The 13,073-nt window shown below is 43.8% G+C and overlaps 2 protein-coding genes across 2 annotated transcripts in view; one reads left to right on the forward strand and one right to left on the reverse strand.

Annotated features, from left to right (window-relative positions):
* LOC138651345 (uncharacterized) overlaps nucleotides 1-13,073 on the reverse strand; it is a 45,194-nt gene that overhangs the window by 17,640 nt on the left and 14,481 nt on the right. The gene's annotated exons all lie outside the window — the stretch shown is intronic.
* LOC138651103 (apolipoprotein A-I-like) lies at nucleotides 7,204-11,333 on the forward strand. Its single transcript, XM_069741097.1, has 4 exons — nucleotides 7,204-7,235; nucleotides 7,477-7,547; nucleotides 9,388-9,532; nucleotides 10,068-11,333. The coding sequence occupies exons 2-4, from the start codon at nucleotides 7,505-7,507 to the stop codon at nucleotides 10,648-10,650; spliced, it is 771 nt and encodes a 256-aa protein (XP_069597198.1). The 5' UTR covers nucleotides 7,204-7,235; nucleotides 7,477-7,504; the 3' UTR covers nucleotides 10,651-11,333.

Raw genomic sequence — 13,073 nt, forward strand, 5'->3', positions numbered from 1 at the left:
GCTGGTTTGAATGAGTCTATGTCCTTGGCCATTCAGATCGGTCGTCGCTTGCGCGAGCGTAAATCTGTGCACCATCTGGCGGTATTGTCTGAGAGTAAGCCTGAGCCTATGCAGTGCAACAGGACTATGACTAAAGTAGAACGGCAAGAACACAGACGTCTGAACAGACTGTGTTTCTATTGTGGTGATTCTACTCATGCTATTTCTAATTGTCCTAAACGCACTAGGCGGTTCGATAGCTCTGCCGTTATTGGTACTGTACAGTCCAAATTCCTTTTGTCCATTACCTTAATGTGCTCTTTGTCATCATATTCTGTCATGGCGTTTGTGGATTCAGGCGCTGCCCTGAATCTGATGGATTTGGATTATGCTAAACGTTGTGGATTTTTCTTGGAGCCTTTGCGGTGTCCTATTCCGTTGAGAGGAATTGATGCTACACCTCTGGCCAAGAATAAGCCTCAGTACTGGGCCCAGCTGACCATGTGCATGGCTCCTGCACATCAGGAAGTTATTCGCTTTTTGGTACTGCATAATTTGCATGATGTGGTCGTGTTGGGGTTGCCATGGCTACAAACCCATAATCCAGTATTGGATTGGAACTCTATGTCGGTAACCAGCTGGGGTTGTCAGGGAGTACATGGTGATGTTCCATTTTTGTCTATTTCGTCATCCATTCCTTCTGACATCCCAGAGTTCTTGTCGGACTTTCAGGATGTATTTGAAGAGTCCAAGTCTGATGCCCTTCCTCCGCATAGGAATTGTGATTGTGCTATCGATTTGATTCCTGGTAGTAAATTCCCTAAGGGTCGTTTATTTAATTTGTCCGTACCTGAACACACCGCTATGCGCAGTTATGTGAAGGAGTCCCTGGAGAAGGGACATATTCGCCCATCGTCGTCACCATTGGGAGCAGGGTTCTTTTTTGTAGCCAAGAAGGATGGTTCGCTAAGACCGTGTATTGATTACCGCCTTCTTAATAAGATCACTGTTAAGTTTCAGTATCCCTTGCCATTGATTTCTGACTTGTTTGCTCGGATTAAGGGGGCTAGTTGGTTTACTAAGATTGATCTTCGTGGTGCGTATAATCTGGTGAGAATCAGGCAGGGAGATGAATGGAAAACGGCATTTAATACGCCCGAGGGTCATTTTGAGTATCTGGTGATGCCGTTCGGACTTGCCAATGCTCCATCTGTTTTTCAGTCTTTTATGCATGACATTTTCCGTGAGTATCTGGATAAATTCTTGATTGTTTACTTGGATGACATTTTGATCTTCTCAGATGATTGGGAGTCTCATGTAAAGCAAGTCAGAATGGTTTTCCAGGTACTGCGTGCTAATTCCTTGTTTGTGAAGGGATCAAAGTGTCTCTTCGGTGTGCAGAAAGTTTCATTTTTGGGGTTCATCTTTTCCCCTTCTACTATCGAGATGGATCCGGTTAAGGTTCAGGCCATCCAGGATTGGACTCAGCCGACATCTCTAAAAAGTTTGCAGAAATTCCTGGGCTTTGCTAATTTTTATCGTCGCTTCATCTGTAATTTTTCTAGCATTGCCAGACCATTGACCGATTTGACCAAGAAGGGTGCTGATTTGGTTAATTGGTCTTCTGCTGCCGTGGAAGCTTTTCAGGAGTTGAAGCGTCGTTTTTGCTGTGCCCCTGTGTTGTGTCAACCTGATGTTTCTCTTCCGTTCCAGGTCGAGGTTGATGCTTCTGAGATTGGTGCAGGGGCGGTTTTGTCACAGAGAGGTTCTGGTTGCTCAGTGTTCAAACCATGTGCTTTCTTTTCCAGGAAATTTTCTGCTGCTGAGCGTAATTATGATGTGGGCAACCGAGAGTTGCTGGCCATGAAGTGGGCATTCGAGGAGTGGCGTCATTGGCTTGAGGGTGCTAAGCATCGCGTGGTGGTTTTGACTGATCATAAGAACCTTACTTATCTTGAGTCTGCCAAGCGCTTGAATCCTAGACAGGCCCGTTGGTCGTTATTTTTTGCTCGTTTTGATTTTGTGATTTCATACCTTCCGGGCTCTAAAAATGTGAAGGCGGATGCTCTGTCTAGGAGTTTTGTGCCCGACTCTCCGGGGTTATCTGAGCCGGCGAGTATCCTCAAGGAAGGAGTCATTGTGTCTGCCATCTCCCCTGATTTGCGGAGAGTGTTGCAGAAATTTCAGGCTAATAAACCTGATCGTTGTCCGGCCGAGAAACTGTTCGTCCCTGATAGGTGGACTAGTAAAGTTATCTCTGAACTTCATTGTTCGGTGCTGGCCGGTCATCCAGGAATCTTTGGTACCAGGGAGTTGGTTGCTAGATCCTTTTGGTGGCCGTCTCTGTCGCGGGATGTGCGTGCTTTTGTGCAGTCCTGTGGAATTTGTGCTAGGGCTAAGCCCTGCTGTTCACGTGCCAGTGGGTTGCTTTTGCCCTTGCCGGTCCCGAAGAGGCCTTGGACACATATTTCGATGGATTTCATTTCTGACCTTCCCGTTTCTCAAAAGATGTCTGTCATTTGGGTGGTCTGTGATCGCTTTTCTAAAATGGTCCATCTGGTGCCCTTGGTTAAATTGCCTTCCTCCTCTGATTTGGTGCCTTTGTTCTTCCAGCATGTGGTTCGTTTACATGGCATTCCTGAGAATATTGTTTCTGACAGAGGTTCCCAGTTTGTCTCAAGGTTCTGGCGAGCCTTTTGTGGTAGGATGGGCATTGACCTATCTTTTTCCTCGGCCTTCCATCCTCAGACTAATGGCCAGACCGAACGAACCAATCAGACCTTGGAAACATATCTGAGATGTTTTGTTTCCGCTGACCAGGATGATTGGGTGTCATTTTTGCCGTTGGCTGAGTTCGCCCTTAATAATCGGGCCAGCTCGGCTACCTTGGTCTCTCCATTTTTCTGCAATTCTGGGTTCCATCCTCGTTTCTCTTCAGGACAGGTTGAGTCTTCGGACTGTCCTGGTGTGGATTATGTGGTGGACAGGTTGCAGCAGATCTGGACTCAGGTAGTGGACAATTTGACCTTGTCCCAGGAGAAGGCTCAGCTTTTCGCTAATCGCAGACGCCGTGTGGGACCCCGACTTCGTGTTGGGGATCTGGTTTGGTTATCTTCTCGTCATATACCTATGAAGGTTTCCTCTCCTAAATTTAAACCTCGTTTTATTGGTCCGTATAGGATTTCTGAGATTCTCAATCCGGTGTCTTTTCGTCTGACCCTCCCAGACTCCTTTTCCATACATAATGTATTCCATAGGTCGTTGTTGAGGAGATACGTGGCACCTATGGTTCCATCTGTGGAGCCTCCTGCCCCTTTTTTGGTGGAGGGGGAATTGGAGTATATTGTGGAGAAGATTTTGGATTCTCGTGTCTCTAGACGGAAACTCCAGTATCTGGTCAAATGGAAGGGTTATGCTCAGGAAGATAATTCCTGGGTTTTTGCCTCTGATGTCCATGCCCCAGATCTTGTTCGTGCCTTTCATGTGGCTCATCCTGGTCGGCCTGGGGGTTCTGGTGAGGGTTCGGTGACCCCTCCTCAAGGGGGGGTACTGTTGTGAATTCTGTGGTCACAAGTGGTATTGCAGTCTCTGGGCGTCCTCCCTCAGGTGTTTTGGTGAGCTCGTTGGCTGCCTTGCTATTTAGCTCCACCTGAGTCTGTCTTCCTTGCTCCTTGTCAATGTTCCAGTGTTGGATCTGAGCTACTGCATCTTTCCTTGGGCCTGCTGCTCTGCTAGATAAGTGCTTCTAGTTTGTTTTCTGTTTTTTCTGTCCAGCTTGTTATTATCTTTTGCTGGAAGCTCTGAGAAGCAAAGGGGTGCACCGCCGTGCTGTTAGTTCGGCACGGTGGGTCTTTTTTGCCCCTTTGCGTGGTTTTCGTTTTAGGGTTTTTTGTAGACTGCATAGTTCTCTTTGCTATCCTCGCTCTGTCTAGAATATCGGGCCTCACTTTGCTGAATCTATTTCATTCCTACGTTTGTCTTTTCATCTTGCTAACAGTCATTATATGTGGGGGCTGCCTATTCCTTTGGGGTATTTCTCTGAGGTAAGTCAGGCTTGTATTTCTATCTTCAGGCTAGTCAGCTCCTCAGGCAGTGCCGAGTTGCATAGGTAGTGATAGGCGCAATCCACTGCTGCTTCCAGTTGTGTGAGGACAGTTCAGGTACTGCAGTCTACAGAGATTCCACGTCTCAGAGCTCGTCCTATTGTTTTGGGTTTTTGCCAGATCTCTGTATGTGCGCTGATTACTGCACGCTGTGTTGCCTGATTGCCAGCCATAACACTGAACGGGAAACCACTGGGTAAATCTGACAGGGAGAAGGACTTGGGGATCCTAGTTAATGATAAACTTACCTGGAGCAGCCAGTGCCAGGCAGCAGCTGCCAAGGCAAACAGGATCATGGGGTGCATTAAAAGAGGTCTGGATACACATGATGAGAGCATTATACTGCCTCTGTACAAATCCCTAGTTAGACCGCACATGGAGTACTGTGTCCAGTTTTGGGCACCGGTGCTCAGGAAGGATATAATGGAACTAGAGAGAGTACAAAGGAGGGCAACAAAATTAATAAAGGGGATGGGAGAACTACAATACCCAGATAGATTAGCGAAATTAGGATTATTTAGTCTAGAAAAAAGACGACTGAGGGGCGATCTAATAACCATGTATAAGTATATAAGGGGACAATACAAATATCTCGCTGAGGATCTGTTTATACCAAGGAAGGTGACGGGCACAAGGGGGCATTCTTTGCGTCTGGAGGAGAGAAGGTTTTTCCACCAACATAGAAGAGGATTCTTTACTGTTAGGGCAGTGAGAATCTGGAATTGCTTGCCTGAGGAGGTGGTGATGGCGAACTCAGTCGAGGGGTTCAAGAGAGGCCTGGATGTCTTCCTGGAGCAGAACAATATTGTATCATACAATTATTAGGTTCTGTAGAAGGACATAGATCTGGGTATTTATTATGATGGAATATAGGCTGAACTGGATGGACAAATGTCTTTTTTCGGCCTTACTAACTATGTTACTATGTTACTATGTCTGATACATGCAGACGGACAGCCTGCTGTGTGTGCAGATAACTGTGTAACTCAGCAGGAAATATCTGCGTCGTAGCTAGCTAGAAGTTGGTCTGAGTAAAACTTGCTATTTATGGTGTGATACCCCAGTAATATGGTAAAGGCCACAGAGGAGCAAAGCAGGAAGCATCTGCTTGTACTGCTGTCTTGTTGTCTGTCTCAGGTGAGGGAGACCGGCAAACCTTCAAGCGCAAGCACTTCTTGTCACAATTCCTCCTCTCAGTGCACTGGCTTTCCTACCAGTGTCTCCTGCTTGAAATGATTCCAAGGCTATTAAGCTGGCTTCCTGTCTTGTATCTTTGCCAGTTGTAGCTCTACTCAGTTTGAGGTGTGTTTGCTCTGTTGTTTTAGTACTAGCATTTTGATCTTTGTTGACTGACCTTGGATTTGCCTTTGACCATCCATTTGCCTAGCCTCTTTGTTTTGATCTGCTACCTTCTCGGAATGATGACCCCGGACTGTGACCTGACCGCGCCTTTGCCAAATCCCTCTGTTTATGTCGTACCCTCCTGGCTTTTGACCTCGGACTTCCTGATTTTCCCACCTCACAGTATGTCTGTAAGCTGTGGCTAGCATCACACTGCCGTTACTGAGAAAGGATGAGGATATCTAGTGTGGGTGGAGCTGAAAGACTAATTCCTGAAAGTGAAGAATACATGAGTGTGAGGGACTTATGTGTTGTATGAGTAGAAAACAGGAGAGCACAAGATTGCTATACACAATATTACAGAGCTTGGCTGTGAGATGAAGCACCCACAAAGAGAGACTGTAGTAAGGAATGGGACTAAAAGTGCTTGGCACCAGTGTGAGACTGAGAAACATTGGGCCCATCAGAGGACTTGATTCTGAGGGTTCACCTTTCTTCCATACAAAACCAAATAATTTTCATTAAAGGGTTTTTAAGACCAGTGCTAATTTTTGTCAGTCACTGTATCTTACGGTATAACCATACGATACACAATGTTAGTATACATACAGTCACATGAAAAAGTTTGGGCACCCCTATTAATCTTAAGCTTAATGGTCTATAAAAATTGGTTTTTGGCCAATGCCGGCACCGGGAATCTTGTTAAAGTTGAGGGACGCATGGATTCCTCTCAGTATCAGCAGATTCTTGACAATAATGTTCATGAATCAGTGACAAAGTTGAAGTTACGCAGGGGATGGATCTTTCATCAAGACAATGATCCAAAACACCGCTCCAAATCTACTCAGGCATTCATGCAGAGGAACAATTACACTGTTCTGGAATGGCCATCCCAGTCCCCAGACCTGAATATCATTGAACATCTGTGGGATCATTTGAAGAGGGCTGTCCATGCTCGGCGACCATCAAACTTCACTGAACTGGAATTGTTTTGTAAAGAGGAATGGTCAAAAATACCTTCATCCAAGAACTCATTAAAAGCTACAGGAAGCGACTAGAGGCTGATATTTTTGCAAAAGGAGGATCTACTAAATATTAATGTCACTTTTCTGGTGGGGTGCCCATACTTATGCACCTGTCAAATTTTGTTTGAATGCAGGTTGCACATTTTCTGTTAGTACAATAAACCTCATTTCAAGGCAGAAACATTACTGTGTCCAACAGTTATTAGATATATGAAACCGAAATACCTGTTGCAAAAAAAAACAATTTTTATAAAACATTAAGCTTAAGATTAATAGGGGTGCCCAAACTTTTACATATAACTGTACTTCTTATTTATTATATTCTAAATAAAATTTGTTATTTTTTCAACACTCTTTTCGTTAGTGGTGTGTTTGGACACTTTGTATCCGTGTATGTGGTTATTTATAATTCTAGCCAGTGCTCAGAAAGTTTGAGCAACAATAGATTGTCCCCGAATGTTGAAGAAGAGATGGAAACATGAATTGCAGACCCTACGAATTGCATATGGCAGAAGTGTAAAGATGTGGCGTCTTAAGAACACCTGAGATGAAACTCTCCGCATTCCCCACGTGTCGTACTCTTGGCCCCCTCCTCTTGGCGTCCCCTCCTGCTTTAATCTTCGGTCCGAGTTTGTGTCCTGTGTTTTTTTTTTTTAATTTTTGAACTTTGTATTAAACGTGTCTTTATAATCTGATTGGGTGGGTGCCCATCAGTGGCGGAATCACTATATATATGCCAGGCGATGAGAAACTGCAGCTCACACAACATCCTGACCCTGGCAAACCTGTAAGTTACCCGTTTATGTTATTCTCCTTTACTGGAATTGATATTTTTATTTTAATATATTGGTGGAAAGATTTTGGAAAAAAAAATCTGCAATTGGTCAGAGACAACTTTATTAATGTATTAATAAACCTGGGGTTCGTCTGACAGCAAATCTTTTGGCCAAATTGCACTTGTGTGTTGGGGTTAGACGAGAGGATACACGTTACGGATAATATTTCACTTCTGAACATGTCGATTGCAGGTTGGCGTGTTGAAGACTCTGCCCAATCATGAAAGCTTTGCTACTCTCAGTAGCCCTGCTCTTCTTCACAGGTAAGAGGACTCTTAGGACAATGGTATTAATAGTGAAACGGGAACATTTATCTGAGTAATCTTGGCATCTTCTTATGTATCTATTCTTAACCCTTAAGGTATGTGTATCTGGAGCTGTAAGTGCAGGTGGAACGGCTAAGCCACACAAAGCGTGCACATTTAACCCTCGTATAACAGGGGCTACATCAGCTAATCCCCCTTAGTCTGGTTCTGATCATCCCCCTTAGTCTGGTTCTGATGATCCCCCTTAGTCTGGTTCTGATGATCAGCTCTTAAATGGGTGTTTCCATATCCAAGATCCTATCCCAGTATCTAGTAGTTGTAGTAATGATAATATTAGCAAATATCTCCAATTAGAAATGCAGTATAGTTCTTCTGATTCTCTATGTCTCTTTACGCATGTGCATGCATTGCTGGACCTTAGATATCCATGGTTACGTCCACTGATAAAGTGACAGTTAGCTAGTTGCTAGTGGTCGTAACCATGGATGCCTAAGGTCCTGCAATACCTGCACATGAGGAAAGAGATATAGCAAATAAAAAAAAACTATACTAAATTTCTAATTGGAGGTATTTGTTAATATTCTCATTATTACACCTTCTACATATTGGGATAGGATCTTGGAGATGGGAATACCCCTTTAAGTATCACATCTCCTCTGGGTCCTGCTCTTGCAATGTCACTAGGCGACTCCACGTTCAAACTGCAGGCAGCAATGTTGAAGGAGGAGACGTAAGGACCAGAATCTCTGGGTGATGCAGGCTCTGTCCAGCCACCAAGATTAGGGTTGTTGGAACCTGTAGTCTGTCAGTACGGATGTATGCGCTGTCTCCCTGCTTCGGCCAAACGGACAGCACTGCACTATATTAAAGCTCCCAGCTTACTGCTGGGAGCTGCCAGATGTGGTTAGTTTTTAGTCTTATTTGCTGCTTCTTCTTCTCATCTCCTGCTTTTTCTGTAAGTTTCTTGTTCTGACCTCAACCCATTTACTGACTACTTTACTGTCTTCTGATTTTGAACGTTGTCTGCTCTCCTTATTCCAACCTGGCGACCTGACCACTCCTGCCAGCTTGCACCACCGGCCAGCAGTCTACTACGTGGCTCTAACCCAGGGACCCCTGTGCAGGTCCAGATCTCTGTACATAGCATAAAAGGTTCAGGCCAGGGTTACCCCTGGGATCTTGTAAATGGAGTGGATAGTGCTAAGCCTGTCCATTGCAGCCATTTTTAGAGCTGCCAGGTAACCACTGACAGAGCACCATTACACTAAGGGCTCATGCAAACATCCATGCAAATTGGTCCGATCTTGGACCACAATGCGCGGACTGGCTACGGGTCTCCCATCCTGAGTGGGACAGCTTCATAGAAATTCATGAAACTGTCAACCTTCGGTAGGGAGACCCTCGGCTAGTCGGTGACTTGCGGCTTGTGATTGGATCGATTTGCACAGAAGTCTGAATCAGCCCAAAGATTCATCTGACCAAACATTACTGTTGCAGTGAAAACGTTGCTTATATTTTTGCAGCTCGGACTGTATATATGGGAATATTAGTACAAGCCACTTTCCAAAGGGCAGCCCACATGTAGACATACAAACTGTCCAGAACAAAGACAGAAGTAAGTTGCTGATATCCATTTCCAGCCGGTGCCCAGAAACTTTTAGCAATGAAGGGAGGCTATTCATTTGCAAAGTTGAGAGTAATTCATTAAGGAGCCCAAATTCCCAGAATAGCTTTGCATTCTGACTCACAAAGCCAAGTCCTAAGCGGACCCTCCTTTGCTAGTCATGGCGCCGTATTTGCAGGGGTTAGCTCATTGCACATTGTCTTTGTTTTGCAGGGGCACAGGGCCGCTACTTCTGGCAAAACGATGAACCTAAACAAGAAGAAACGAATGATAAAGGTTTGGAGAAGATCCTGCACGATAGTTTCGCCATAGTATTCAGTCTTTTCGAACACATGGATTATGCCTCCATTGCAAAAGAGTAAGACATTTACTTTAATTGTTGTGAAAATTAATGTAAAAAAATGATAACTATTAATCGCTTAAAGGGGACATGCCATAAACGTTTGATGGACTGGCACCTATGACGAGAATGGGGTTCTATGGAGAAGGATAGGAAATAGCTTGAGATTGGACCTCGTTCTTGAGGCATGAAACCTGCCTCTATCAGACATTTGTCCATATCCAGTATATGCGATGACCGAGATGAGAATACCTCATTAACAATGTAACATAAGGTCCAAAGTTACAGATTTATGAGTTTGCTATAGGGGGGTGTCGGAGAGAAATAGCGTAGTCACAAGATATTTTCACATAAGTTACAGGGGTACTTCCATCTTAGCCGTGGTCAGAGATGGCTGAGATTATGGAAACAGTCTTCTTGGGTGTTTCTGTAATCCCTGTCATCTTTGGCTGCTGGTTGAGGTGGGAAAATGCCTTCAATGCCAAATGTGCTAAATCCTTCTACAATTCCTAGTAGTCATGAGTTGACTAAGTTCCTTTTTTTAAATTCCCAGATATCAGATCAAAGAGAGGTGGGACTCGGCAAGGAAACACTTAAACAAACTGGAGAAAGCTGTAGACAGTTACTACGATGAAGTTTATAAGAAATTCGACGAACAGCTTCATGAAAAGTTCCCGGTATTCAGGAAGAACGTTGTCCCTATTCTGAAGGAGTTCGATGACGCCTTAGAAGACCAGCTTGAGAAATTTGTAAAAAAAGTCGTGCCTGTTGGAACTGATCTCGTCGGCGGAATATCCAGGCATGTGGTCAAATTCTTTGAAAGTCTGGAAAGCATCGCAGAAGAAGGTCGTGACAAACTGCGCGAGGAGATCGACAAGCTACGCGTCAAAGTGCAACCCTACGTGGACGATGTCCATGCGGAATACGAGAAATACCGTGCCAATTTACAAGGCGAATTTGAGAAAGATATGAAGGAGCTGAAGCAAGAGATGGATAAGAATATGGAGATTCTGAAGGAAAAGGCTAAGCCTCATCTTGAAAATCTGAAAAGTAAATTTCCAGATGGCCAAGAATTCCAGGAAAAAGTGGAGCAGTTCCTTAAGGAGCTGAAAAAAGCGCTTTCCGAAGAGGAGTAGAGACCACTGAAGAGAAAACCAAAGAAGAAATGTCATTGTGATTACTAACACTATTGACTTACAATTGTCAAAATTGTAATGTTTCTGTAAATCCATCTATGTCTTAATAAAATCTTCATTCAAACTTTCATCTATGCAAATACCGGATCACTGGTTTATAAGATATTTAGATTTTCTAAACCTATGGTGACATATAAAGCAAAGCTAGGTAATATAAGAATTAACCACGTAAAGGGGTCTTCTCATATTCTACATTTATGGCATATCCATAAGATATCCATAAAAGTATGATAGATGCAGCGGTGGAACCTGTATCCATTGCCGGATCGGGGTCCTATTACGTGCCACTGTCAGTGGAGAGATGGCCATACATGCACATATCTTTCTATTGATTTGTAAGTGAGTTCCAATAACTTTCACAGATCATGCATGCCCAGCAGCACACAGCAGGGCCGATCGTTTGACCGTCATAGTAATCCAAAGTGATTGGCACTCCCCTGATAGTGGTGGTGCACATAGAAGAGTAGACAATGCGAAATCAAGAAGGTCCCGACACTCAAACAGGTTTTTACTTATTTCTATTATTTAACAAACCTAGATGCGCTTCAACCCATCCAAAGTTTCTGCAACCTGAAACAGGTCAAGTTTTTTTTAATAAAAAAAAAACCGGTGTGAGTGCAAGGACCTTCTTGATTCATTTTTTGTCTATCATCCATTACACATTTATGACATAAATTGTCCTCTAAATTTATAAAAACAACCCTTAAAAGGGAGTCTGTCAGCTCAAAATGAATGTTGAAACCAAGCACAGGCCCTCGGTGCACCATTGATGTAGTCAAACAGTTTGGTGCACCTTTGCATATAATGGAAAGGGGGCACCACGGATCATGGGATACCACCAGGACCTGAGACATATGAGCATACACAAAAAGAGAAACAGACAAGGTCCTAAGAAAGGGGATCACTACAACAAGGATATGGCAAAAAAAATATACACAGCTTTATTGAAATATATATACAAACAAGGGTAACAAACACATAGACATATAAAAACACTTAAAAAGCATACAAATGCTATACACTACAGCCCCTAATACGGCCGTACCCCACATAGGACTCGAGTCATATACGCATAATGTAATAACCTAGAACCAAATTGCTCATAGAATGAAAGAAATAGGCCAAGCTACCTAGGCACTCCCCTGGGTACTACAAATGGAAACAGACCACTGATAGTGTGAATGCAAAATAGCAAAAGTATAAAGCCCACATAGACATACAAATCCCTGCACTACAAGTGCTAGATAAGGGACACACATACACAAACCTGCCTAGCATGTAGAGACGACAGGTGTGTACAAAACGGTACATAAATGTCAAGCAGCAAAAAGTATCAGCATAGTGCCTCAATAGCATGTGACCAACAATCTAACATGCCACTATACAGAAAAATAGCACCAAGATAGTATAAGCTGTAGAGATAGCATATTACCCAGGGCACATAATGCCCAAGCCTATAGCGCCTGGAAAAAGAGTCCTAATGTGGGCTACAAGGAGACCCAACGCGTATCGCCACCACACCGGGCAGCTTCGTCAGGGGTACCGATGGCGATACGCGTTGGGTCTCCTTGTAGCCCACATTAGGACTCTTTTTCCAGGCGCTATAGGCTTGGGCATTATGTGCCCTGGGTAATATGCTATCTCTACAGCTTATACTATCTTGGTGCTATTTTTCTGTATAGTGGCATGTTAGATTGTTGGTCACATGCTATTGAGGCACTATGCTGATACTTTTTGCTGCTTGACATTTATGTACCGTTTTGTACACACCTGTCGTCTCTACATGCTAGGCAGGTTTGTGTATGTGTGTCCCTTATCTAGCACTTGTAGTGCAGGGATTTGTATGTCTATGTGGGCTTTATACTTTTGCTATTTTGCATTCACACTATCAGTGGTCTGTTTCCATTTGTAGTACCCAGGGGAGTGCCTAGGTAGCTTGGCCTATTTCTTTCATTCTATGAGCAATTTGGTTCTAGGTTATTACATTATGTGTATATGACTCGAGTCCTATGTGGGGTACGGCCGTATTAGGGGCTGTTGTGTATAGCATTTGTATGCTTTTTAAGTGTTTTTATATGTCTATGTGTTTGTTACCCTTGTTTGTATATATATTTCAATAAAGCTGTGTATATATTTTTTTGCCATATCCTTGTTGTGGTGATCCCCTTTCTTAGGACCTTGTCTGTTTCTCTTTTTGAGTTTGGTGCACCTTCCCGCCTATCTCCAGTCTATCATATATCTCCACCCTCCACTGGCTCAGGCAAAGTCTGGACTATCAATCAAGGAAGAAGAGGGAGGAGATAAATGAAAGATAAGTAGGTGGGAATGGTACACTGAACTGGTCAGTCACGGCAAGAGTGCCC

The sequence above is a fragment of the Ranitomeya imitator genome, chromosome 10, assembly GCF_032444005.1.
Source record: "Ranitomeya imitator isolate aRanImi1 chromosome 10, aRanImi1.pri, whole genome shotgun sequence".
NCBI classification, from domain to species: Eukaryota; Metazoa; Chordata; class Amphibia; order Anura; family Dendrobatidae; genus Ranitomeya; species Ranitomeya imitator.

Excerpts from the sequence above, each read along its gene's own strand:
- LOC138651103 (XM_069741097.1), top strand. The coding sequence starts at position 7,505 with ATGAAAGCTTTGCTACTCTCAGTAGCCCTGCTCTTCTTCACAG. Across the intron at positions 7,548-9,387 it reads AGCCCTGCTCTTCTTCACAG|GGGCACAGGGCCGCTACTTC; the intron begins GTAAGAGGACTC and ends TTTGTTTTGCAG. Across the intron at positions 9,533-10,067 it reads TATGCCTCCATTGCAAAAGA|ATATCAGATCAAAGAGAGGT; the intron begins GTAAGACATTTA and ends TTAAATTCCCAG.